General features: G+C 43.3%; 1 protein-coding gene across 1 annotated transcript in view; it reads right to left on the bottom strand.

Moving 5' to 3' along the window:
- Positions 1-21,385, bottom strand: part of ADAM19 (ADAM metallopeptidase domain 19) — an 81,056-nt gene extending 59,671 nt beyond the window's left edge. Inside the window, exons 1-3 of the mRNA XM_028106507.2 lie at positions 21,184-21,385; positions 18,445-18,530; positions 14,168-14,238 (exon numbers count right to left, since the gene is read on the bottom strand). Of these exons, the coding sequence (XP_027962308.1) occupies positions 14,168-14,238; positions 18,445-18,530; positions 21,184-21,250 (224 nt within the window). The 5' untranslated portion in view covers positions 21,251-21,385. The remainder of the gene's footprint in view (positions 1-14,167; positions 14,239-18,444; positions 18,531-21,183) is intronic.
- Positions 21,386-27,924: the final 6,539 nt, after the last annotated feature.

Raw genomic sequence — 27,924 nt, 5'->3', positions numbered from 1 at the left:
CTTTACACATAGTTTTTATGCGTGGATCCCCACCATGATCCTGCAAAGTTGGTGACTGAGGATTATATCTACATCTAATGAGAAAACTAAAGATCTGAAAAAAGAAGTGGCTTGTCTGAGGTCCTAGCACAAGCTAAGGACAAACCCAGGGACTGGCAGCCCTGTTCTGCTACCTACTCACGCAGGAAACTCAGATTGGCCCTTGAATCCATCCCCCCCCTTCAGCCCACAGTCAACCCACCTCCCAGTCTCCATGATTCTACCCTGTAAACACCTCTGTAAGGCATCCCCTTCTCTCCATATCAGCTACCTCTTCCCTAAATTCGATCACCATAATTTCTCTCTCAGATCATAATAAAACTTTTGAAGGGGTCTTCATTAGGTTAGCTCCTTCCAATCCATCCTATGCTTCGGTTGAAGTAATCCTTCTCAAATGCATTTTGGATGCTATTCTATCTGACCTTCAAAATATTCTTCAGTTCCCAACTGCCCTCAAGATAAACAGCTAACCCATTTAAGGAGCCTTTGAGGCCCTTCAAGGATTCACCCCTGTCTACCTGGCCAACCTCTTCTCTCACCATTTCCTCCAGCCCCGCCCCCCCAACCACAAAGAACCTCTTTACATCTCCACATGTTACTCTTGCCCTTGGGGCTTTGTTTCTGCTACTTGTCCAGCTTGAATATGCTAACTCTATCACCCTCCTCCCCCCACTCACCTACTTCTTCTTTACTTCACTTCCTGGGGAGTGAAGCTGTCCCTTCTCCCCAGTCCAGGGTAGGTTCCCCTTCACCAGGGCCCACAGTGCCCTCTACTTCCTCCACTATAGCCCTACCACGTTCTGTAATAGTTTAATTCCCTATCTCCTCCACTAAGCTCTAAGCCCCATGACAGCAGAGACTGTGTTTTGCTTGCCACTGCTTTCCTGGGAACACCCACGACCTAGCTTAACACCTGCCACATGGCTGGCACTCAACAGTATTTGTTAAATGAAGGAAGAGAAGGAAGGAAAGACAAGAAGTTAAGAGTTCCCAATGAGGAGTCCAGAGCTCAAGCCCAGTACAATAGAGACTCTCATCAGAAAAGCCAATGATTTGGGGTGCCTGGTTGGCTCAGTCGGTAGAGCATATGATTCTTGATCTCAGGATCACGAGTTCAAGCTCCATGTTGGGTATAGAGCCTACTTTAAAAAATAAATAAATAAAGAGCCAGGGATTCTCTGACCCAATGTCTGCCCCCAACTGAGCTTAAGCAAGACCTACAACTTGCCCCAGGGTGCCTGCCCAAGGGCCTATTTATTTAGTATTCAAGGTATCAGCTAAAGGTCTGTGTATGGCACTAAGTTCTACACAGAGAAAGAACAAGCTCATTTTCTTAAAATCAAAATATTTCCTGGGTGAAGTGTAAATGCAGTTTCATTCTCAGGACAGAACCAGTCCAGAAGCTCCAGTATTGACCTCCTCTTCTAGATTTTTCTTGGGATCCTCATGTTCCGTTGCCCAAGCACAAAGTTTGGGGAGTGGAAATATCCTCCAACTTCTAGGGAGTCTAGGTGAAGAGCCTAGACTCATCCCGGAAGCTAGGGAGAAAACAGAGGTCTTGAAGGTGGGATTTCCACACTTCTCCCAAGTCCAAAAGTATATCCATATATCCATCTGCATCCCACCTACCAAGCTACCAAAACTTCTCAAGAGGCTTTTTCCCCCAACCCTAAGTTGTGAAGAAGCTGCTTCTGTCTTATGCTCAGCCCCCTGCAGTCCATGGCTCCATGGCTCCATCCACTAGGTATACCTGTATCTACTGGACTCAACCTGAATTTCCTTCAGTGGGGAGGCCTGAGGGAAGAGCTTCTTCTCATCTCATGTGTAAAAAAATACAGCCTAGCTTTAGAGTATACCTCAAGCATCTTTCCTAGCAGTACCCCACCTACCTCCCAGATCACATGGTTTTACCTGAGGGAAGAGAGCCCAACTCAAGTAAAAAATCAGAGACTAAAAAACTGAGCTTCAAGGCACTGAAATCTTTGGGTAGCAAGCTGTGGAAGGAAAATAAAGCCCTTCCCTATTCCCTACGTAACACCCTTCTGAATGAAAATGATTTGGCTAGTTGGAATACTGAACTCCTAAGAAATTATTAGCAGTACAGTATGGTTCCCCTTGATCCAGACCAAATATGTATATATTAATTTCTCAGTGTGAATTCCTTTCTCATTCTTCCTTTCACCTCTCCTCCCTCCCTCATCCAAAGCTTCTCTTCCTTTGGATGAACCTAGAAGGTAAAATGCTAAGTGAAATAAGTCAAACAGAGAAAGACAAATATCATGTGACTTCATTTAATGTGGAATGTAAAAGCCAAAACAAATGAAAAACAGAAACAGGCTCGTAGATACAGGAAACAAACTGTTGGTTATTGGAGGGGCGCACGCTTGAAATAGGTGAAGGGAATGAAGAGGTATAAACTTCCAGCTATAAAATAAACAAGTCATGGGGATGTCATGCACAGCATAAGGAATATAGTCAACGATACTGTAATAACTTTGCATGGTGACAGATGGTCACTACACTTATCATGGGGATCATTTCATAATGTGTAAAAATATCAAATCATATGCCCCTGAAACTAAGAGGATACTGTATGTCAATTATACTTCAATAAAAAAGACAAAAAACAGCCTCCCCTCCTTGCTCCTGTAAGACAGAACTCCAAGTAACTGTCCTTAGGGAAGCTTTCTCTATCCCCAGTCAGAAAGTCTCTATTCCCACCTGCCTCCTCAGCCTTGTACTTTCAACTCTATTATTAAATTTGTAATCTGCCTTGAATCATGCTGCTTGTATGTTTTCTCTCCCGCAGAGAGCAAACTGCCAGAGGGCATGGATCTACTCCCTACAGCACATAGTGTAGGAGTTTATACGTATGTACTCAAGCAACATTTGCTGAAATCAACCTCGTGGAATGGAGCCAAGTAAACTGGCTTAGAAGACAGGAGATCCATCAACTAATGAATGAATAAACAAAATGTGGTATATCTATACAATGGAATGATATATAACAACAAGGAGTGAAGTACTTATAAATGCTATTCAACATGGATACAACTCACAAACATTACCTTAAGTGAAAAAGACACACAACCCACACACACACACACACACAAATGCTGTATAATCTTTTATATGAAATATCCAAAATCGCCAAATCAAGACAGAAAGCAGATTAGTGGTTGCCTATTGCTGATGGGGGTGTGGGAGAATGAGGAATGCCTGCTCATATTAGTTTGTAAGGACTGCCTTCACAAAGTACCACAAACTGAATGGTTTAAAAAACAGATTTATTTTCTCACAGTTCTGGAGGCTAGAAGTCTAAGGTCAAGGGGTTGGCAAGCCATGCTTCCTATGAAAGCACCAGGGAAGGATCTGCTCCAGGCCTCTCTCCCAGCTTCTGAGAGTCCTTGGCTTGTGGCAGCATGACCTCAGTCTTCACACAACGTTCTCCCTGTGCACATGTCTGTGGCCAAATTTCCCCTTTTTATAAGGACACCAGTCATGCTGGATTAGGGGCCCACCTTACTCCAGTATGATTTCTCTTAACTGATTAAATCCACAAGGATTCTATTTCCAAATAAGGTCATTCTGAGGTCCTCAGGGTTAGGGCTTCAACATATGAGTTTGGGGGACACATTCAACCCATACAACTGTTAATGGCTTCTTTTTTAGAGTGATGAAATGTTCAAAAGCTAGAACATGTGGGGTTACACAACTCTATAAAACATTCAATTGTATACTTTAAGTGGATAATCTATATGGTATATGAGTTATAGATCCATAAAGCTGTTTTTAAAAATGGCAGGAGAGTTGGGCTTAAAGAGTGTGCCCAAGCTCAAAAATCAACCCATTGGTGAGAGTGTGTGAAAACAAGTTCTCTCCACAAGGACTATAGGATGTAACTTAGAGAGAAGCCAAAGTAAATGTGCCTTTATCCATGTGTTCCATGTAAAGTCCCCTGATCCACTGATTGAAACATAGAAGGTGATCCTCTAGAAGTACCTTCCAAAGAATACAAGGGTGTTCACTTCAACATTGTTTGTTAAAAATGAAAAAAAAAAAAAAGAAGAAGAAAAAGAAGAAAAGAAGCAGCTTGAATGCCCATCAATATGGGGGTAATTACATTAATTGTGACATCTTTATTATTACTGAATCTGGATGATGGGTACATGGGGATTCATTATTTTATTCTACTTCTGTGTGCATTTGATGATTTTTCATTATAAGAAATTTTCAAAGTTAATTATGGCATACACATACAAGGTAATATTATACAGCCATTAAAAATTGTCACATAAAAAAATCATCTGATAAATTTACATGGAAATGTGTCTGTATATGCTCTCACATTCTGCTGTCTGACTGTAAAATGGTACAGCCTTCGGGGGTAGAAGCTGTGGAGTGAGAGGTACAACTGATGAAAATTTAAACCATTTTAAACATATATGCTAAATGACCTTGCAACTCTATCTGTAGGTATCAATCCTATAGAGATGTTTGCAAATGTTCTTAAAGACAGTGTGTCAGCTGATTACTGCAGCATTTATTTGTTGTAGCAAGAAATTGGAAACCTAACTCTCCATTAATAGGGAAATTAATAAATTTTGATCTATCCATTTAGTGGAATCCTATGGCACCATTAAAAAGAATGAGACAGACCTATAGATATGCTAATATGGAAAGATAGTGAAGATAAATAATAAAAAAGCCAATTACAGAATAGCATATAAAGCATAATCTTGTTTATTTTGAAACTCTATTAGGGCCGCCTGGGTGGCTCAGATGGTTAAACGTCTGCCTTCAGCTCAGGTCTTGATCCCAGAGTCCTGGGATGGAGCCCCGCATCAGGCTCCTTGCTTGGCGGGGAGCCTGTTTCTCCCTCTCCCTCTGCCTGCTGTTCCCCCTGCTTATGCTCTCTCTCTCCCTCTCTCTCTATCAAATAAATAAATAAAATCTTAAAAAAAAAGAAACTCTATTACTTGTGTAATTTTTTTCTAGAATTTTATTATCAAACTTCACACACTCCAAGAATTTCTTGCGTAAAATTTTTTAAATGATTTGATGATTGTCCATGTTCTATTTCCAAGTGAAAAAAATACATATAAAACTGAGGATATAGTATAACCCCCTTTGATTAAGTTCACATGGAAATTTACAAAGGGTTAAAAAAAACAACTTACATCAAATAGTAAGTTCGGGGTAGAAGCACTGGATGCCTGCGATCGGCAATCGTTGTTATCTTAAGGTAAACAACCTGATGGTAAAGGGATCCTCAAACTCAAGAAATCAACTCCTGACTTCCTGACTTCCTCCAAGGGCATGGCTTCCCTTTGCTCGGACAAGGGTCCATCTAAGGCCAGCTGACAGCTTCCTCCCATTCATTTTATTCCATGCTCCCGCTGAAGGGCCGCCAGGAGAAATAAGCTTGAGACAAAAGAAAACCAGGGACATCCTTCCTTGCTACACAGGCAGCCCTGGCTGCGGGTCCCTGGAAGGAGAGAGAGCCGGAACCGGCAAACACATCCTGACCTCCTCGTCGGACAGTTCAGGGCTTTGCCAAGGGAGCGACTGGGCACTGACTCCCAGGCACAGAGAAGATGTACAGTTTGGCTTGGCTGGAGAGCCCCACAAAGCTGTATTCATGAGATACAATGAGGTCAAACTGGCCGTAGCTGGAGAGCAGGAGTGACTTTCCTCTCACAGGCCATGGGCTCTAAGGTCAACCCTCCCAAATTATATTTGGAAACCAACTCAGGGAAATTCTCTATTACTTCATTCTTTTTTTTTTTTTTAAGATTTTTTTTTTTTTAATTTATTTATTTGACAGAGAGAGACACAGCAAGAGAGGGAACACAAGCAGGGGGAGCCGGAGAGGGAGAAGCAGGCTTCCCACCAAGCAGGGAGCCGGATGTGGGGCTCGATCCCAGGACCCTGGGATCATGACCTGAGCCGAAGGGAGATGCTTAATGACTGAGCCCCCCAGGTGCCCCTCTCTTACTTTATTCTTAACGGTTTTTCCGACCCTGCAAAATACAAATAACAGCAATTTTTTATTGCAATTTTGTAGTGCACCAGGCACTGTGTATGTCCTTTGGGAGCATGACGTTATTGAATCCACACAACATCCAGCAAGGTGGCCACTATTATTAGCCCCACCAAGGGGATGAGGAAACAGATTCACAAAGATGAAGTGACTTGCCAAAGCTTACATCGCCAGTGGGGGCAAGGAGCCAGGCTCTGAAGCCATACGCACCTGGACGACACTATTACCATACACTTTAGTCCAGATCCTAATCAGGGCCTAGGACTGTTAGAAGGAAAGGGATGAGGGAGGGTAGGACAGGGAAGTAATACCAGTTCTAACAAGACAGAACATACTAAGCAAGGACAAGGCTCTGAGAAGAAACATCTAGCCACAGCTAAGAGCCTGGGCTTCGGAGTCAAACAGATCTAGCTTCATATCCTGGCTCTGCCCTTCCCTCCCAGGGGCCCTGGAGCAAGTCACCCTGCTCCATTCCTCAGGGTCCCCATCTGCCAAATAAGGCCAAGACAAGTCCCTCCACCTCACAGTTGTGGTGAGAATTCACTTAGATGAACCACCTAGAGACCTCAGAACAGTGCCTGCTCTGTAGGCATCTTCTACATGGTAACAGCTATAATTACCATGATTATTAATATGTGACCATCATTCCTCAGCCAGAAGTTACCTGAAGGCAGACTGAGCATCTGAGAATATGACCGGAACTTAGGAAATGCTGATAAGTGATAACCACACACACACTATTTCTCAATATGTTTTTCTCTTGTCACTTCATACTTGAAGACAGTCACAGGGGCCACATGCAATGCTATGCATTACCAAGACATTTCAGAAAACATTTGTTCTTGCTTTTGCATTAATAGAAGTTAGTGTGTATTGAAACCTGCTTGTTAAGTGCTGGGCATTGTACTGAGCACATCCAATACATTATCGCTAAACCTCAGGAGATGTATTTGTTTCCTGTGGTTGCTGTCTAATTAACATAAGCTTAGTGGCTTTAAACAACAGGAAATTAGTCTCTCCTGGTTCTGGAGGCCAGAAGAATGACAATAGTCCTACCAAGCCAAAATCACCGTGTCAGCAGGACTGCACTGCCTTTGGGAGATGCCATTCCTTGCCTCATCGGGCTCCCAGTGGCTACCTGAATTCCGTGGCTTGTGGACACATCATTCCAGTCTCTGCCTCTATGGTCACACTGCCTTCTCCTGTCTATGATCAAGTCTCCCCCTGCCTCCCTTTTATAAATATAATTGTGATTTCACTGAAGACCCACCTAGATAATTCAGGATAATCTCCCCTTCTCAAGATCCTTAACTTAATCACACTTACAAAGACTCTTTTTACATATAAAGTAACATATTCTCCCGTCCCAGTCATTAGAACTTGAATATCTTGGGGAGGGGCCCCTTTTTCAACCTAGCCCATGAAGGTATTAATATCTACTTTCTATGCATGTGGTAGAAGATAGTAAGAGACAGGTAGATCTGAGTTTGAGTCCTGGCTCCGGCTGACATTGGATAAATTATTAAACTCCTTACACTTGAGTTTCCTCATTTATAAAATGTGAATAACAGTAATACCTCCCTGGAAGGGTTGCCATGAGGATTATATAGAGCAGTATTGAAGTGCCTCTGCACAGTAACTGGCTCTCAGTACATGCTCACTAAGGAGTGAATATTATTATGAATATAGATGAAGAAATATTCAGAAGGCAGATGACTTGCCAAAGGCCACCTAACCAGGAAGTGTCAGTGCCTAGAACTAAATCTGGGTCTCTCTGGCACCAAAGCCTGAGCCTGTTCTACTCTATGGGTTATAATGTTTCAGGTTTAGGTACTCACGGCCTTCAGAATCAACACATCTAGGTTATTTCAATTCCAGACACTCCCTGATACTCTCTTCTGGCAAATGTAGAACTGCATCCCTTCAGATGAGCACTCTTAATTACTGAAACTGAATTTATGCAATGGACCCTAAGATAGCAATATCATGTCCCCTCCAGTGATTTGGAAATAAATAAAGACCCTGCTTATGCGATAATTTGGCTTGCAAATAGATCACATCAGATAGGCTGGCAGTCCATTTTGTCTGCAACTCCAGGGGTTCTGGACAACATGGGAAGTGTAGATGAAATCAATCTCAGTTTGCAAAGCTACATTTGGAAACTACATCTCAAACAGGACCACGAGGTGTCTCTGGGACAAGGTGCCTAGCACAGTGCTTGGAATTTGTATCCGCTTATGCATTCACTGCCTCAGAGTCAACATGGCAGGGTTAACTTCAGTTCCTGATGCTTGAGAAAATGTTTGAAGTAAATTTCAGACACTCACAGGCAGCTCTCATCAAATTCTCGTGTCCCCACCCATCCACTCAACCATTTCCTCGGCACCAGGTTCCCTGGGTTACACGATCTCCACTGCAGGGAATGGGGAGCCCAGCTGCATGCCAAGTTTGGAAAAACATTTTGAATGCGTTAGATCTGCCAAATACTTGGTTAAGGAATGATATCCTCTAATTTCTTAAGCCATGTGTATTTTAAGTGAAATGTAATCCATATGTCTGTTGACTCATTTCAATGCGACTCAGTGAAGCATGGTTTACCAAGAGCATTGGGATAGCGTCTAAGCCTTTCTTAAGCTTCTCTTTGATCCAGGAAATTGAATTTTGCCAACAAATGAAGCTCCTGACAAGAGAGGGTCAAACAGAGCTGTCCTTTATCCTAGATAAGATGTTAAAGTCTACTCCCAACTCAAGAGGAAACTAGAAAAGTGGAGGCAGCAGAGAGTGCCATGGCCTGGGTGTAATCAGGATTTTGCTCTGGATCAGTTACACATTTATACCAGGCTTCCTTGGAAGAGAAGTGGAGCACCAGGAGGTGGTAACTAATCCAGACTGTCTCTCCTTTACTGCCCTTCTCCAGTCCTCCAGTATTATACAATTCAAATAGAGTTGAGGGAAAAAGGAGAAAATTAGGGTACTAGATCACTCCATTAGCAGTGAATGCTGTTGATTTTCCAGGTTGTCTCTTGATTTCCAGGACAACAAAAGCAGTCTCCTTCCCAGTGGCATCTCTGAAGGACTAATAAGAAATTAGAGAGATGAGGAGAGATTAACATCAGAAGTAATCGTGGATGCTACAAACACTGAGCCTCTAAAAGTCCAAATTCTGCCTTGACAGTTACTGTTCTCCATGAAGTCTGGAGGTAGACATACACACAAAAGAAAACAAATGTCCACTCTTATTAGCTAGACTCGTGCAAACAGGATCTCCCTTTAGCTAGCTGGCTGGAGCACAATGAATGGAGTGAGACCAAAAGATATTTCTCTCTTTCCCAAGCCAAAATCTGAATCTTAATCATCATTTCTACTCAAGGGAAGGACAGTATACCAAGGAAATTAAGAGTTCCAGAATGTGCTCAAGAGACCAGCAGAGAGAAGTGCATGGCCAAAGGTCCTCTGGGCAGAGTGCCCACTAGTTGAGCTGCTCGTGTGCTTTTGAAGGTGACCTTGTAACCTAGTGATCCTGCCCTCGAGTAATGCAGCCCAGTGAGCATCCTGCAAGCTGATTCAACAGTTCATTGGGCCCTCCTTGGGAAAAAGCACAGAAGGGAGAAGGGAGTGAGCCAGAGCCTACATTTCCTGGAGGTGTTCATCTCCCTAGACGCTTACAGCTAAGGAAGATTCCATTTGATTTCAGCAAACAAATTTTTGTCTAGTAGAGCTTCTGGGTTGATGAGGCAGTCCTCAGGGCATGGGGGAAATTATATGCAGAAAAAATATTATGGATTTATGCCTCAAATCTGTGGCTTGTGGAAATAGCAGCCTATAATTTCTTCCCTGTCATTTCCCTTCTCGTGTTTGTGTTGCCTAAGTGGTGAGTCCTGAGCTAGCAGTTTGTCCTCAACTTCAAGGTCCATGGTTTTGGGGCATTTGCCTTTATCCCAGTGCCCTATTTTCAAGGATGTCTCTATAACTGGAGAGCAAACTCCCTAAGGTCGGAAGTTCTTTTCCATTTTTCTACTTACACCATGTCCTTTAAATAGGTAGTGCAATAAAAAGCTCTTAGAGCCCAACGGGGACTAAATCCCCATTTTAGAGATGAGAACGTTGAGACCCAGGAGAGCCAGCTGGCTTGTTGATCACTTCTACATCATCTGTCTCTGACCTCAGTACTCTCTCCACGTACAACACTGCCTCAATCACAAGTAAGGCTCTCCTAATAACAGCTGTGCACCAACCTTGGCGGATTATGTGTATGCATGTGAGTAAATGTAAAGCAACATTATACATACTTTTATTAGAGTAGAATACTACCTTCAGATATACAGTTGAATCTAAAAAAACAAGTATGGAACAAGATATATAGTATAGTCTCATTTCTGCTCCTCCCTCCCCAACAAAAATAGCAGCCGGTATGTGAGTTTCTGTGCAACTGTGTTTATGAGTATCTGTGTGCGTGTTCTCACACATACGGAAAAGGTCCAAGGTATGCCCACCAAACAGCTAACAATGGATTCTCCTTGAGGGTGGGAGACTTTCACTCTTTTACTTATATATTTTGGTATTGCTACATGTTTTACAACAAGCATGTATTACTTTTGTAGTTAAAAAATCATGAGCAAGAAATAATAGTAGCTGCCATTTACCGAGTATGGACTAGAAGCGAGGCAGTGTGCTGGCTTTCCACACACCATCTCATTTCATCCTCCCCATGGCTCATGGCATGGGCTATCTTTATATCCCAGATAGGGAAACTGAGACTTAAAGAGAACATACAGCTCCGTAAGGGGCAGAGTCAGGATCTGAACCTAGGACTGTCCGACATGAAAGCCATATTGAGATTAGCCCTACAAGGCCACTCCTTTTTGCCTGCACTCAATAAAGGGTGTGCGTCTCCCATGGGAATGCCATCCATTTATCCTGAGTTGCTTCACAGCAGGAAAAGGCTGCCACTTGTCATGTTATTGAATTAAGACAACTTGGGGTGTCTGCTTTCTGAGCTGAAGGCCCGTTTGCTACGTGCCCACTCTCCCAGCCCATGCCCCTGCTCCTCCATCCTCACCATTCTTGGCAATCTCTCCATGTGTGAATTCCATTAAAGGTCTGCTCACTGCTATTTTGGGCCATGCATTAGCACTCGGGCTTTGACTTGATGGGAGAAGGCCAGACACCTCAGGATGATGAAAAATAAATTTGAAATGTCCTCTCCCTTCCCTCACAAATCCCAGAAGCCCTTGCCCAGAGAGGCCTGAGAATCCAATATATGGGGAAATGTATGGGGGGTGGGGAGCTACAGAAAAGGGAAACTTCATAACCTATCAGGGGCTTTGAACTTGGCTGTTGCTTCTCCTTGGAATTGTCATCTCTTAGCCATCCACAAGGTTCACTTCCTCACCTCCTTCAGGTCTTGACTCCAATATCAATTCACCACCAAGGCCTTTCCTGGCCACGGTTCTGGAAAGCCCCTCCCTCCCTCCCGACCCCTCCCCCCACCCCCCACTTTGGTTCCGCCATAGCGCACATCTTTGAGCATACCACAGTTCACTTGTTCATTTGTTTACTGTTCCTGCCACTGGAATATAAGCTCCATAAGGGCAGAACTGTTATACTCACAGCCAGGTTCCCAGTACTGACACTGGGGCCAGCAATGCTATGGATGCATAACAGATGAATAACAATGAATAAATCCGTTGAGGAAATTAAGAACCAGAGCTTGAGAAGTCGCCTGGCACAGAGCCTAGCTTCCCCTCAAGTATCATGGGATTACAAAAACTTTAACGCAGCAATTTGAAAAAATCAGAAAAGCCTCACTCCCCCACCCCCCACCCCCGAGCTGTTCTGAATCCGGACTCACAAGCCCCATGAATGAGAAGGCTTGGGGAAATAAACACACTAGGAAGTCGTGTGCAGTTAAGAGTTCCGCTTGCTAACACATGTTCAAAAACAAAAAGCCCAATTTAGATGAAAATAGCAGGAAGCCGTCCCCCAGGGATACCTGGTGAGGTCATACTGCTTGGCTCTGCTGCTTCCATTTTTATCAAGTCTCCTGCCTTCTGCCAGCTCAAGGAGGCCAGGAAGCACATCCAGCCCCCTGCTGCTCACTGGGAAACCAAAGGGCTGCCTGGAGCAGCCGACAATAGAACATGAGGGCCCTGCTCTGAAGCTCTCATGTGGGACCATAAAACTCACCACCGTGCCTGATCACTCACCGTGTGCTCTATAATATAAGCACCTTGTGCACACTGCCTATTCACAACTACCCTATGGAATTAGCATTACTATCCTCATTTTTTAGATGAGGACATTGAGCTTACACAAATTGCAGCAATTTGCCCCAGATTACACAGCTAGGAACTAAACCTCGGTTTCTCCAGACCCAAGCCAAGAACACGAATGACCCTAGTCTCACCTCTCTCGATTAGGTTGTTGGGCAACCTTCAGCAAGTGCCTGCCTATCGCTCTCTGATTCAAAGTTTCTACAACCATGCATAAGATCATCGTGTCCAGGGTTTTCTAAGACATCTTCCTCCTCGAACTTCCTATGGCCCCTTGCACAGGTTCCAAAACCCAAGGGAAGGATGAGTCCGGGGATCCCATTTACCCATGACATCCCCCCCATCACTTGGACTGCCCAGAGGAAGCTGAGGGTTAAATGGTCCACTTGAGGCCAAATAGGACGGATTAGACTCAGGTGGCAAGGGGAGACATTCAGCCTGGAGCTGGAGGGCTGGAGCCACGAGAAACGGAAGCAGGCTCCTGAGAGACCAACAAGAAGAGACCCTCTGAAGGCATTTTCTGCAGGACCAGAGGAAGACAACACAGGGAGAAATCCCAAACAGGCAGAGTCGACACCTTCTGGGGCCACAGACAGCCAATTCTGTTCCAGGCAAATGGGACAAAAGGAAGCCATTCTTGGGGTGGCTTCACTGTTAGGAGGAAAGTAGCAAAAATGATTGAGATGCCCAACTTCCCAACTTCCCAGAGGCCACCATAGACTGGAGGCAGAGGAAAGATGTGGATGAAGCCCATTGCTGTACATGCTGCTTAAGGCATGCTTTTACCACACTTCCAACACTACTCACGCTCCTTTGCAAGTATCCAAAAGCCCAAATTTGGAATAATTTATGTTCTTGCTTTCTACCCGAGCTTAGCAGCCATTCCCATCCTTCTGGATATGGGAAGGTCTCTATCCATCTCTTTCTTGGCAGTGATGCATCTGATTACTCATCTGCTTCCAGGGGACTCCAGAGGCTGCCAAGAGGAGGCAGGCAGTTCTCTGAGCCTTGCAGCCTTATCTGCGAGGTCTGTGAGGCAGAACTAGTTAGTGGGAAAATACCAGAAGCCTCAGCATCCCCCAGCCAAGTAAGGAGAGCGCTCGGGCGGCCAAGCAGATTGGGAATGGCCGACGAGTAGCCATGCTTATGTCTATTCACCTGCTCAATAAAATGAATCAAGATACAAATGCACTTGATGGCAAATCAATGTGGAAATATTCCTGAGCCAGGCAGCCACCCGAGATGAATGAGGTTAGGAAGATGGAGGAATCAGCCTGATGAAGCCAGGAGACTGCTGACCATGCCCTTCCTGGCAGAATCTCAGACTTAGCTGACCCAGAACACATGGAGCAGCCTGCATTTGAGGCGCCAAATCCCACAACACTCCGCCCTGCCTCTCTCTCTGCTTTCTGCTGTTTTCCTCTAATCTCCTTCACTTCCTGCCATGCGCTGTGCTGGAGCTAGTAAGTCAGCTGCCAAAGTCCTCCATTCCATCCCTCCCTTCGTCACACACACACACACACACACACACACACACACACATACACACACCCCTGTGTGCCTGCAGTGAACTCTAGGAGGCCCCGGAAATACAGCCAGAGGAAATTCAAGGAAGACATTAAATGGTCCAGTAATTTCACAGCAAGTCAAGAGATGGGGGATATGCTGTCTTTGGAAGACACTCCCCGCAAAGGAACCAGATTGAGCGCTTGGTGATTTCACAAACTGCTTCCTTCCAAAACAGTGGCACCTGCATCCGGCGTTGACATGGAAGTGAACTGTTTCATTATGGATAAATGAAGAGTCCACTTACTCATTCTTCTCCAGGTCCAAGATGAATTCTCGCCCCTCGGCCGTTACCCTGAGCTCAGCTTTGAGTGGATGCTAGAAGCAACAACAAAAGAATGTCAGTTCCTAAAAGCAGGGGACAAGGCTCCCAGGAACAAGCACAGTGCTCTGACATTGATCCACAGGAAGTGAACGAGAAAGGGTCAACTGCATTTCCAGCCCAAACATGAAATGACTTCAGCCCCCAAAAGACCCTGTTCCCCTCCCCCACCTGCCTCCTCCTCACACACAAAGGAAAGAAACTCCAAGCTGAAATGTGATGTAAGTGCTTCCATGCAGGTCTGGTCAAGGCAAACACTCGACAACAGGATCTTCGACAGTAAATTTTCTGTGCAGTCAGATCTGGATTCAAGGGCTAGCTCTCACACTGCAGTTGTGTGAACCTGGGCACGTTACTGAAGCTCCCTACAACTCAGTTTCCTTATTTGTAAAACAGATAGTAACAGTCAGCCTTATGGGAATCTTGTGGCAATTAAGCGACATAGTAAATGTAAATAATGTCACAGAGCCTGGCAACAGAGAAAACCGCTGATACTTGCTGTCTATTATCGAAAATACCAGGAGTACCCTCTTCCGAGTGAGTTTGTATTTTATTTCATTTTGTCTCTCAGTTAGGATACCCCCCAACCATTTCAGAGGAGACAACTAGGAGAAACTCTAACTGAAGTTTTGTAGGTCCAAAAGAAGGTACATTTTAAAAACACATGAGAAAAACTTACAGATGGCCAAATGAGCAGCATACCCAGAAGAGATCATTTAAGATATCATACAAATGGCCAATAAGCATGAAAAACATGTTCAACATCACTGGCAACTGCTCTCCACCAAAAAGCAAAATTTTTTGAAGAAACCTTTAAAAAAAATCACAGTGACAGATATTTTTTAAAACCCATCAATCACAATGAGCATACTGAAAAATAGGCACTCTCAGACCCTACCAGTAAGAATTTAAATAGATACCAACTCAGTGGAAAATAATTTGACAGATAGACCAAGAGTTTTTAAATGTTTAGACCCTCTGACTCAGTAACACAAAACTCTATCTGAAGAGAACAGAAACACAGGCAAAGGTTCATACACAGGGATGCTCATTACTTTAATAATGACTAATGAAATATAACTTGAATGTCCAAAAATAGGAGAATAGTTAAATAAATGATGATCAATCATATGACAAAACACTCAACAGTCATTAAAAATGACTTTAAATAATTTTTAAACTATCAAGAAAGTATACATGATAATTATTAAGCACACAAAGGCTCAAAACAACACTGTATATTTTATTTAAATATACTTTTGTAGAAAGAAATAAATCAAAAAGTTACCATAGTGACCTCTCAGCAGTAGGACCATGGTTGTTTTATTTTCTTTGTGCATCTTTCCATGTTTTTAGAATTGCTTTTATATTTTAAAATAGAAAGGGATTTTCATCTCTTTTTACCTTATTATTGTGGAAAATTATGCAACTATTGATTCCGTTGAAAACTACAACAAAAACCTATGATGTACTATATGCTGGCTAACTAAACATAATAAAAAAATAAAAATTTAAAAAATTTTTTTAAAATTTAAAAAAGAAGGAAAAAAAATTCAAGTCATAATAAACTTCCATGATTCAACAATTCAACTTAAGGTGGTTGAACTAATTTCGAAGGGAAAAGTTATTTATTTGAAATGAGATATTTACATATTTAAGCATATTAAAAACAGGATCAATTCTTTGGTGTTCTCTAACTTGGGACCAAGGAACCGATAAACTCCTGAAGTTGACCCCAAAGCTTAGTTTCAGCATCAGAGAAAGTGGGCCCACTGCTTTGCCACGTCTGGCTGTAGGGGCCTTCCTCTTCCAAGCACACTCTGCTTTCTATTTGCCCCAAACTGCACTTCCCTTTAGGGTCCTAGGCACTGGGCATCCCTGAGACATTCAGGCCACCAAGGGCTCCGATGAGATCAGTATTGCATTCTGATCCAGGAAGCTTGGGCAACCCTGTCCTTTGTTATTTTTGTACTAATTCATCCTATTGACTTCTCTTAAAAAGGGACATTTCAAAACCATGGGGAGAGGAAGTTAGGTGGTTGTTTGCCCAGTAACTTTCACTAAGGGATCCACATCTCTGTTTCTGATGCCCTGATTCAACTCTGATAACACCTATTCTGGCTGCTGATCCTTTGCCACTTTACCCTGGGATATTCCAGAACAAGGACCCTGTCCAGTGACATTAAGCATCAGGGACACAGTCCCAAGTGGGCATCTGAGGAAAAGTACACAGCAACAGAGCTGTAGCAATTCCCTTATTCAAGGAGTGGATGTCCATGTGACAGTCCACACACAAAAAGGAAAGTTGACACAAATCAAAGCACTGTCACCTCTCCTCCAAAGAGACACAAGCTGCAACCTGAGTACAAATATTTACAAGTGGGTAATCCAAAAATATTTCTCTCTGGTGTGGAAGATGCTCAGATACTGATATTTAAAATATGTTGTCATTGTTTCCAAGGGACACGTCAAGCAAACAATGAAACAGCTCTATCAGGATCTATGCATCTTCCCTGTTGACTTTTCCCTTGCAACCCCACTCTGTGTTAGGAAAGGGCAACATCACCTCTCCTAGGAGGTGGAGGGAGTCGACCCACTGGTTATACTTCCCACAGGGAAAGGTTACAATTCCTTTTCCTTTAAGGGTAGATTAAATAGATCTTCAGCTTCACAGGGTATCAGAAACCTGTCCTACATATGTGCACCGCCCCCCTTAAGATCTAGTACAATACTTATTATTCAGTGACTGTTCAATTAATCTTTGATGAATGAATTAATTACATAAATGAGAATAAGAAGCCGGACTGAAACCTACCTTCTACTCTCTCTCTGACATTCATTCATTCGTTCATTCAACAAATACTTATGGCACCAGGCACTGTGCTGACTCTTCCTACAAAATACAATGACCCAGATTCTGGGCAGACAATGGCTAGGAATAAAGACAGGATCTGGAGCTCCACTTTGTTTCTCAGGCCCTTCCTGAGGATGCCCGGCATCCCACATCTGGAAGGAACAAAGAACCTCTACAGAAAGTATCGGATCCATTCCTCGAGCAGTAATAGGTATGTTGGACTATCCAAGATCCTAATTTCTAAAAATAACCTGCTCTAGGAAGGCATCCATCAATCTGTCTAGATTTTTCCTGAGGCTATTTTCAGCCTTTCCTACTTTTTGATGAAATGAAGTTCATGCATTTATTGTCTTTACTTACTTTCATTTCTCCCAAATTTGTTGCTGCAAGTTCCCTTAATAAATTCAAATGGAAGCATTCTGGACACGTGTGCATTACCCTAGCTGTAACTTCAAGGATTCCAGGCATTTCTCCTCTCCATTTACCTTTCCACAAAGTCTGAAATCTTCCCTGACACAGCTCTCTCTCCATTCTCTTCTACTATAATCTTGCTTTTTTATATGCTGCCCAATAAATCATAGACCCTTTGAGCCCCAAAGGACCTTATTAACTATCACTTCTCCCCAGCCCTCTCTATTCCTAATCCCCTCGAAGCCCTATTTTATAAATGAGGAATCTAAAGTTCAGAAAGTAGAAGGTCCCATAGCTAGTTACGGGCACACAGCAACTGTCTTCCTTTCTAGCTCTTTAATGTCTCACTTGAACTGTAAAGACCAGAACCACAAAAAATATCCTAGATGTCCAGGTCCTCTTTGCAGAACAGAATAATGTTTTCCGTCTTGTTCCCAATCTCCTTGATAAAGCCTGTGCATTTTGCTGGTGTCATGGCCCGAGGAGCCTATTGCATTTTAAGATATATCCCCCAGTACTAGATTCCTCCCCTGTCTCTTAAAAATAGCTTGAATTATTATTTTTCTCTCCAAGTACATTATCTTGTCAGTAAAGTAAAGCATGTATTATATAGAGCAAAAATAACAGTGACAATATTCAATCAATTCCATTTGAGAGCTGGTGGTTTTTGTGACACATATTTGCACTTAGCTTGTGTCAGCATTAATAATTTTCATTTCCTCAACTAATAGCATTTGGAAGTGTTCTAGAAGTTTGTCACACAATGAAGGAAAGTCCCCTCTGGGATTTTCAAAACCAATGCACAGAGAGGATAGAGTAGGCCAGAAACAGAACTAATAGCAATGACGCTTCCAGGGAAGTTGAGAAGGTGGCCCCGCATCTCACAGAATGGACTTGTCAGCTCCTGGCTCTGAAAATGAAATATTTTGTGTCTTACCTTTTCTTTCGTGGGGCTTTCTGCAGTCTTCCACTGAGGTATTATTCGTTCATGCTGTAGCTGGGCGGTGCCTTCCCCATTTCCTCCTACCAATACAGGATGCACAACCATTGGAATTCCAGAACTCTGCACCCCAGCTAAGCTAGGCATGCACCGCCAACTGGGAAAAACCCCTTATTGGGTCATTAGGAGAACACCTGCTGGAGGCCAGGCTCTTGGCACTTAATATAGGTCAGGCACTCTGCTAGTTTTTGGCCATATTGTGGTGAACAGTGATAACAGGCTCTCTGTAGTCCTCACAGTTTACCTTCTAGAGGTGGGAGATGCAAAATACACAAATATTCTCAAATGGTCTAATAGGGTCATGGAATAAAGAGACACCGAAGAGGAGGTGCCTATTTTAGACAGGATGTTTAGCAAAGATGGTATTTGAGACCTGAGAGACGAGAAGAAGGCAGCCATTAAAAGACCTGGGGGAAGAGTGCCCCAGGGAGAAAGACCAGCAAGTGCAATGATCCTGCCTCAGCAGAAGGTGACTTGGCCCATTTAAGGAACAAGCAGAAGGTAGAGGTAGCTAGAATCTAGTAAATGAGCAGGGAAGGTGGTAGGAGACATGGGTCTGATTATCACAGAGGCCATGGCAAGTGTCTGGATTTTATTATAAATAGACTTGGAAGGCACTGGAGGGTTTAGACACAGAGCAATATGATCTGTGGTTGGTTTTTAAAAGATTCTTCTGCCTGCTGGGTGGAGATGGGGGGTACAATGGGGGAGGGGGTGGGCATAAGAATAGAAGCAAGAAGGCGGGGCTAGAGACCTGGTGAGAGATGATGGTGGCTCAGACTAAAATGAGCTCAGTAGAGAGGAATGAAGTGGTCGGATTCTGGGTATGTTCTGGAAGTCAGGTCCATGGGTTTTTTTCCCCCTGAGCTTCGGTATGCTCATCTGTAATATGAAGACAATGATACCGGACTGCTTATCTCACAGCAGTACTGGGGAGAGTCACCATGAAACTGCTCCCACATCCACAAAGCATCATCACATTACCCTGAGCTTCCTAATGGCAAGTTTACGTTTGTAGATCACTTCCTACTTTCCAAATCACTATCACTCCTCGGTTCCCCTTCATCCTCAAGACAAGATATGCAGCAGGATTTCTATTTTCCAAGAAAGGTGAGCTGAAACAAGTCTTTCCTTGTTCTAGGTACCACTCAAACACTTTTTGCAGATAACCGTAATAAAGTGGTGATTCCCCAAGACCTAGATAAATTAGTCTCCACAGGAACGGGCCAAATCCATAGGATTCCTGGGGTGGGGGTGAGGATTCCAAAATCTATTCTTTCTAAACCAACCACATCGATCACATAGAACACAATGAGTGGTGTGAGAGCTGGCCGGTAGAATGGCAGGATTATGAGTGATTGATGTTCCTTTCAGATTACTGATATAATGTATTCTCAATCAAAATATATCTGAAAAATAATCTCACTAGACAAGTATTAGATTCATAGTACTGGTAAAAATCAGAAGCAATGCATTCATTTATTCATAATGTGTTTTCTGAATGCTTAACTATCTACCAAGTACTATGCTAGGTACTTGATATTCCTGGGGGGACCAGAGAGGCCTATCCCTGCTCTGGTGGCTCTGATAAGTCTAGATTCTTTGCAACAAAAGGGAATTATATGATATTTAATGGAATGTTTAAAGGAATGAAATTATCTTTATGATTGCAAAAAAAAAATACTGAAAGCAAGGCTTAAATAAGACAGGAACAGAGTACATCTTAAGAAAAATGGTTCAAAACTTTTAAATGAGGCAAAAAGCAAGCAGGATGCCCTTTCAATGTCACACTGGAGCATTGTTTAACAGGCCCTCCCATAGATCACCACATTTTTCTAGGGGAATGCACCTTGGTTTGACTTTTTTAATTTACAACAAATTAAAAAACCATACTGTGTGAAGTTACATGTTAACCGTAGATTTTTGTCTGGTAGAGATGCAAATGACTTCGGTATGGTAGAGAGAGAACTAAGAATTAAGGTTGGTTGACCCTATGGGGGCATTGACCACTTTTGTATCTGTCCCAGCGCACGACTTCAACATTTTCTCTGATGCTTGTACCATCCGTTCCTCTCATGCTTTGAACCAGCTTTACCATTCTACTCACCGCCTCATTAATGAATTGAAGGAATCTTTGCTACCCATTCATCCTATATTTGTATGAGTCATGTTAACTTTTTGAAAATTACACTTCTGCGATTTCCTGATGTAATCTACAGTCATTAAAATCATGTTTTTGGAGAATGTAATGATGTGGGCTCATAATGTGAAGTGGAGAATGCAAGGCACAAAACTGTACATATGGTATGGTTCCAATTTTATCAATATATATTTATAGGAACACACACACAAAGACTGGAGAGAAGAGGAGAGACTAGGAAAGCAGCGGAAAGAGAAGCCAAAGCAGAAAAACAGTGGAAAAAGAGAACGAGGGCGAGGGAGGCAAGCCAGGGAGGGGACCGACTGTTTTCTGCCTGCTCTGGGTCTCCCGGACCCCCACCACCTCCCGGGGCGCACAACGTGGAAACAAAGCCCGGGCTCCCAGGCTGGGGGACCTCGGGGAAGCAGACCCGCGGAGGTGCAGGGGGCGACTCCCAGGTCCTCGGGCCACCCAGCCCACCCGCCTCCATCCTCCCCCAGCCTTGCCCCCCCCCCCACACGCGCCCCGCCACTTACTTCTGGTCCACCCCGGCAGGGCGAGCGCCAGCAGGCAGAGCCGGACGGCGCCCACGCCCCCGGGCATGGTGGCAGTGGCCCCTCGCGCGCTCCGCGTTCACAAGCACGCGGCCATGCCAGCCCCCCGGCCAGGCGGCGGCGCGTCTGGAACCCACTGCTCGCCCAGCGCCTCCCAGCCCGGCTCCCAGCCATCGGCAGCAACGCTCCGCCCTCAGCTCCGCAGGGCTCCGCCGCGGGGTGGAGGAGGGGACGCGCCCGCCGGGAGGGGAGGGGACGCGGGGCGGGAGGGACCGCCGGGAAGGAGGCGGGGGCACCGCTGGGAGCCGGGTCGGCTCAGGTGATGGGGAGCAGCGGAGGGCGAGTCCGAGCCCGCGGAGGGGCCGGCTTCATGGTGGGCGCGGCCCGGGGAGGGTCGGGGGCTCGGGCTTCTAGGAGTTAAACTGGACCCCTCTCTGCACAGGGGCCCGTTTCCTCTGTCCCGCACTGTGCTAGACGTCTTGGGTGACACCCAGAGGCTACTCATCCAGCACCGTGCCCCCGAGGCCGCTACGCTTGGAAGCAGGCTCTGAAAGAGTTAACCGAACCACCAGGCACAAAGAACTAAGTGCTATATGGAGTTGTTTTCTTAGCAGGACACAAACCAAGGAGCCATTCCTCTGACTGGGAGGAGTAGGGTAGTGGAGAGAGGGTTCCCAGGAGAGAAGACATCTGAGCTCTGAGAGAGGAAGAGAAATGGAGCACCAGACAGAGAAAACGGATTAGACAAATACACTACGGCAGGAAAGCCCACGGGTTGTATTGGGGGAAAAACAGAATTAGGTATGGTTAGGATTTAGGGCTTTGGAGGGAAATGAAGCCTGAAAATAATCATAAGGACCTTACTTACTGAGGACTTACTATCTGCTAGAATAAAAAAAAAAAGTAACTAAGACAGATACAGCCCTTTCTAAGTGCCAGAAACTGTCCTCGGCGCTTTGCATAAATTAAGTTAATTAATTAATTAAAATCTAGGAAAAGAACTACCTTTATTGTCCCTTAACATGTGCCGGGGACTCTGGATACATCATCTGTTAATTAGCCCAGTAATCCCTGGGGTTATCCTGTTTTAGAGATGAGAAAACCAAACCTGAGGGGCTAAGTAATTTGTGCAAGGTCACGCAACAAATGTCAGAGTCTGGACTCAAGCCCACATCTGTCTAACTCCAGAGTCTGATACAGCACACTTTAATTTACAGATGGATAATGATAATCATCAGAGAGAAGTGGCTTGCCTAAGATCCCTTAGCAAGTTTTGGCAAAGCCTGGTTCTAGAAACCAAGCCTCAGACCTCTTGTTATCTATTCCTTTCACTGAGCCTCTTTCTTCAAACCCAGGTTTGCACAACTCAACAAAATACTGTGTATTGGGAAGGACAAGACATTGCTGAAAATGATGAGTAGGTAGGTGGGTCTGTCAAAACCGCTGGGCACCCATGGGATAAATAAAAGATATGGTCTTGCCATTGGTGTATTTAGAGGCTGTATTAGTCTGCTTGAGCTGCCATAACAAAATACCGCAGACTGGGTGACTTAAACAATGAAACTTGTTTTTTCACAGTTCTGGAGGCCAGAAGTGCAAGATCAAGGTGTTAGCCTGTTGGTTTTCTGGTAAGCCCTCTCTTCCTGGCATGTAGTCGGCCACCTTCCCACTGAGTCCTCACGTGGCATCTTCTGTGCTTGTATGGAGATAGCAAGCTCTTCTCTCTTCCCCTTCTTATAAGGACACTAATTCCATCAGGTCAGAGCCCCACCCTTATGATCTCATTTAATCTTTATTACCTCTGTATAGGCCCCATCTCCAAAAACAGCCACCCTGGGGGTTAGGGCTCCAACATGTGAATTTGAGGGAGACACACAGTCCATAACATTTTCCTTTGACCCCCACCTCCCCAAAATTCATGTGCTTATTATACAGAAAATACATTCACACTATCCCAACACCCCCAAAAGTCTTAATCCATTTTAGCATCAATTCCAAGTCCAAAGTCTCATCTAAATATCACCTAAATCAGATATGGATGAAACTCCAAGTATGATTTATCCTGAGACAGAATCCCTCTCCACCTGGACACCAGACAACTTATGTGCTTTCAAAATACAGCTATAGGATAGACATTCCCATTCCAAGAGGGAGAAATCAGAAAGAGGAAAGGGGTGACAGGTCCCAGACAAATCCAAAACCTAGCAAGGCAAACTCCACCAAATCTTAAAGCTCTAGAATAATCCTGTAGTTGAATGTTATGCTGTCCGGGCCCACTTGTGCAGTGGTATCATCCCTACTGTCCTAGCCAGTGGCCCTACCTCCTCGACTCTGGGCAGCAGGCCCACACCTGTGGCTTTTTGCTGCAGTCCTGCATCTGAAGCACAAGGCAGGGATGGCCCAACTCCCTGAAACCAAGAGGAGGCCCTACCCTCTGAACCTGAGAAGGAAATAGCCTTGCCCTCTGGGCTAAGTGCCCTAGGCATATAGTGGGAATGGCAGCCTGATGCTCTCTGAATCACCTTCAGGGTCATTCTTCCCTTCTCCTGAAGGATAAAGCATATTCACAGCCAAATAGCTCAGCTGTCCTGTCCTGTAGAATCCCAGAACTCCAACAGCCTTCCTTTATTTTGTACCTTCTCTGTTCCCTTTGGTCCAAACTGGTTGCGTCTCTTGCTGGTATAAATCCCATCTCTATTCCTGGTTTCTGCTGAGATGTCTGATGAACTGCATGGGTGACCTCCTTATAGAGTGGTTGGCTAGGCACACCCTTGGTGCTCTCCCTAAAACATGCATTCTTGGTTTTTTTGCCACATGGGTGGGCTGAGAATTTTCCAAATCTTCAAACTCTGGTTCCTTTTTGCTTAGCAGTCCTTTCCATTTATCTCTCTCCTCTCATGTTTTATTATAAACCACAAGGAAAAACCAGGCCACACCTTCAAAACTTTGCTTAGAAATCTCTTTAGCTAAATATCAAAGTTCATCACTTGCAATTTCCACTTACCACAAAACACTACAACACGATTCAGCCAAGTTCTTTGCCACTTCACGATTAGGATCACCTTTCTGCCAATTTCCATTTCCATCTTCTGCATTTCCATGTTCTGAGGCCTCACCAGAATCACCTTTAATGTTCACAGTTCTACCAACATTCTGTCCATGATGATGTGAGTCTTCTCTAAAATAATAGATGCTTTCTTTAACAGTTCTTCTTCCTCAGCCCTCACTAGAACTATCTTTAACATTCGATTTCTACCAACAGTCCCTTTAAGGCAACCTAGGTGTTTTTTCTAGCATGCATCCCAAAGCTTATCCAGTCTCTGCCTATTACCCAGTTCCAAAGACACCTCCACATTTTTAGGCATTTGTTACAGCAACGACACCCCCCCACACAGAACCACCCCACCAACTTCTTGGTACCAAAATCTGTATTAGTCTTCTAGGGCTGCCATTAACAGAATACCACAGACTGGGTGCTTAAACAACAGAAACTTATTTTCTCACAGTTCTGGAGGCTGGAAGTCCAAGATCAAGGTGTTGGCAGGGTTGATTTCTGGTGAGACCTCTCTTCCTGGCTTGTAGACAGCCACCTTCTGCTGTGTCCTCCTGTGGCCTTTTCTCTGTGTGTGTGCAGAGAGAGAGAAAGAGCTCTGGTCTTCCTCTTCTTATAAGGACACTAATCCTGCCAGATCAGAGCCCCATCCTATGACTTCATTTAATCTTTTTTACCTCCTTATAGGCCCTGTCTCCCAATATAGTCACATCGCAGGTTAGGGCTTCAACATATGGATGGGGGGTGCAGGTTAGGGGAAGACATAATTCACTCCATAAGAGGGGCTTTTGCCTTAGAACCATGAGACTAGAATTCTAGTCCCAGCTCTCTCCAACTAGCTCTGTGACTTTGGGTAATTCACTTCTTTCTGGGCCTGAGTTTCTAACCAAAGACCTACGAATGGTAATGGCTATCCCAACCCATTTCACCCAGGAGCTATGAGAAACTGTTGAGATAATGGCAGTGAAAATGCTCTGCCTGGTGAAAAACACAGGTGCCAAGTCTCACTGATTCTATGGACAATATACTTGCAAAAGGCATACAAACTCCATACATGAAATTTGCTTCCATTTGGTGGCACTCAGTGATCAATATTTAATCAGCACGTGCATCTAAAAATTGGGAAGTAGCTCACAAGAGAAAAAGTCACATGGTTACTGCACTGACCAAGTACTGAGAAAGTTCCCAGTTCTGTCTCTCATCCACCCCCCTCCATACTTATACACAGAAACAAACATACAAACAACTTTTGACCCCATAGAAGCCTTTCCATTTGTTTGTAAAGAATGTGTTTGTTGTTTTTAAAGAATACTACATCTCACTGTAATCTTTAAAATATTCTTGACATTTAACCTAGTAATTACATTTCTGGGAAACTTTCCTAAAAAAATAACCTACAAGATTTATGGACCAGAATGTTAATAATGGTGTTATTTATAATGTTGGAAACGACCTAAATATCCAACTGTGAAGGAACAGTTAATAAATTGTAGAATATCTATATGATGGATTATTATATATCCATTTAAAATAATGTTTATGAAGAGTTCATGCTCTAATGTTAAGTGAAAAAAAGCAGGGTCCAAAATTACATTTAAGTATGATCTCAGCTATATAAATAAAAGGTATTTTTTTAAAATACTAGAAGGAAATGTGCCCAAATGCTAGCAATATTTACCTCTGGGTGGTGAGACTATGGATAGATGAAGATTTTTTTGTTTAATTTGGTTTCTTGGGTTTTGTTTTTTTGTTTGTTTTGCCTCTTCCATATTTTATAATAATTACCTATTACTTTTGTAATAGGGGTGGGTGGGTAAATAGCAAGCACAGGAAAGGATCACAAGAGGAATAATGGTTTACCCTGGTGTCTTACACAGAGAGTTTTGCATGCTTGAGTCTCTCCTCTGATATTAGGGAAACTAAGGTAGAGTTAGAACAACCAGTTCCAAATTTTGGGAGTTCAGGTAACCCAGGTCAGTGTTCCTCTCTAGCTACAGTATACTGTCATGGTTAGGAGGTGACCATCATAACAGGGTTTAAATCTCTTTGCAATCCTTTACAGTTGAGTGACCATGGGTAAATAAACTTTTCTATGATGGCTCCTAGCTCATAGGGTTTTTGTAAGGCTTAAATGGGTGCTTAGAATAACATCTCTCACAAAGTAAGCAGTCAATAAATGCTAGCTTTTATTATCCTCATTCTACTGCTATTAAGTGCAGGGGTAAGGAGTGTATTCCTAATGCTTAGTTTGTCCTTTTAATTGTGTAATGTGTGAAGAGTCTAATTATATACTGGTTCTTTAATTATTATCAAAGATAATGATCATGTTATACTGTAATTTTGTTTTTCTTACCCCACTCCCACTACATTGTGAGCCCTTTGTGAATAGGAAGTGCACCTGATTCTTCACTCATCCCCCCAGTATTTGGAAGGCACAATAAATGTTTAATTAAATAAATTATAAATTAAATAATTAATGATTATTATTTCATTCTGGCTCAGCACACTTCCAAGTTGCTTTTAGGAGAATTGTCTCCATTGGCCCTTACTATGGTAATAATGTTGACCCAGTGATAACTTTGCTTTGTAAACCATTTTCCCAGAAACTAGCTCTTTTTTAAAAGTCTGGTTTATTTGAGTCTAATTTACATATGTTAACATTCTCTATTTTTTTAGTGTACACAACTATGAGTTTTGACAAATACATACAACCAAATCACCACTTCCACAATAAGGATCACTCCAAAAACTTTCCTCCAGTTTCCTGTCACTCGCAATCACTAGCAATTACTGATCTGCTTTATGTTCCTATAGCATTGACTTTTCCAGAATATCATATAAATGAAACTATTCAGAATTTAGCTTGAGTCTGGCTTCTTTCATTCAGTAAAATGTATTTAAGATTCATCCATGTTGTTGCATGTATCAGGAGTTCCCATATTTTTATTATTCAGTAGTATTCCATTGTGTGAATGTACCATAGTTACTTTATCCATTCACCAGTTGAAGGACATTGGGTGTTTCCAGTTTTTGACAATTATGAATAAAGTCACTATAAATATTCAAGTTTTATGTGAACATAAGTTTTCATTTCTCTAGGGTAAATAATTAGGAGTGAAGCTGCTAGGTCTTGTGGTTAAATATATGTTTCACTTCACAAGAAACTACAAAAAGTATTTTTCAAAGTGGTTGTACAGTTTTGCATTTCCACCAGCAATATATGAGAGTTCCAGGTGTTCTGCATCCTCGTCAGGACTTGGTATCATCAGTTCTTTCAATTTTAGCCATTCTAATAGATGTATATTTTCTCAGCAACACTCTTGCAATTCAAATACTCTATGATGGAGCAAGGTTAGGATTACCGGATCCATTCTGACAGAAGGAATTAAAGCCTAAAGAGGTCTTTTACTCAAGTCCCTTGGTTATGTTCAAGATTTTAGTCTTTAGTTCCCCAGTAATCCACAAGAGAAGCAAATCCCCCCAACCCCTGGCGAAACCCATAAAACTCTTGGAATCACTCATTCAACAGCATTTCTTGAGCACTTATTATGTGCCTCGCATTTTTTAGAATCTACAAATACTAAGACAAGGTCTCCACTATAATAATTAGGGTAGGGGCAGGTGAGTGAAAGAGAGATGGGAGTAGGAACTGACAAGTAAATGAAATGACA

Source organism: Eumetopias jubatus, unplaced genomic scaffold (genome assembly GCF_037043125.1).
Source record: "Eumetopias jubatus isolate StellerSeaLion01/CBP00866 unplaced genomic scaffold, mEumJub1_p1.0 scaffold_5, whole genome shotgun sequence".
Lineage (NCBI taxonomy): Eukaryota > Metazoa > Chordata > Mammalia > Carnivora > Otariidae > Eumetopias > Eumetopias jubatus.
This window is presented reverse-complemented; position numbering and strand designations above follow the sequence as displayed.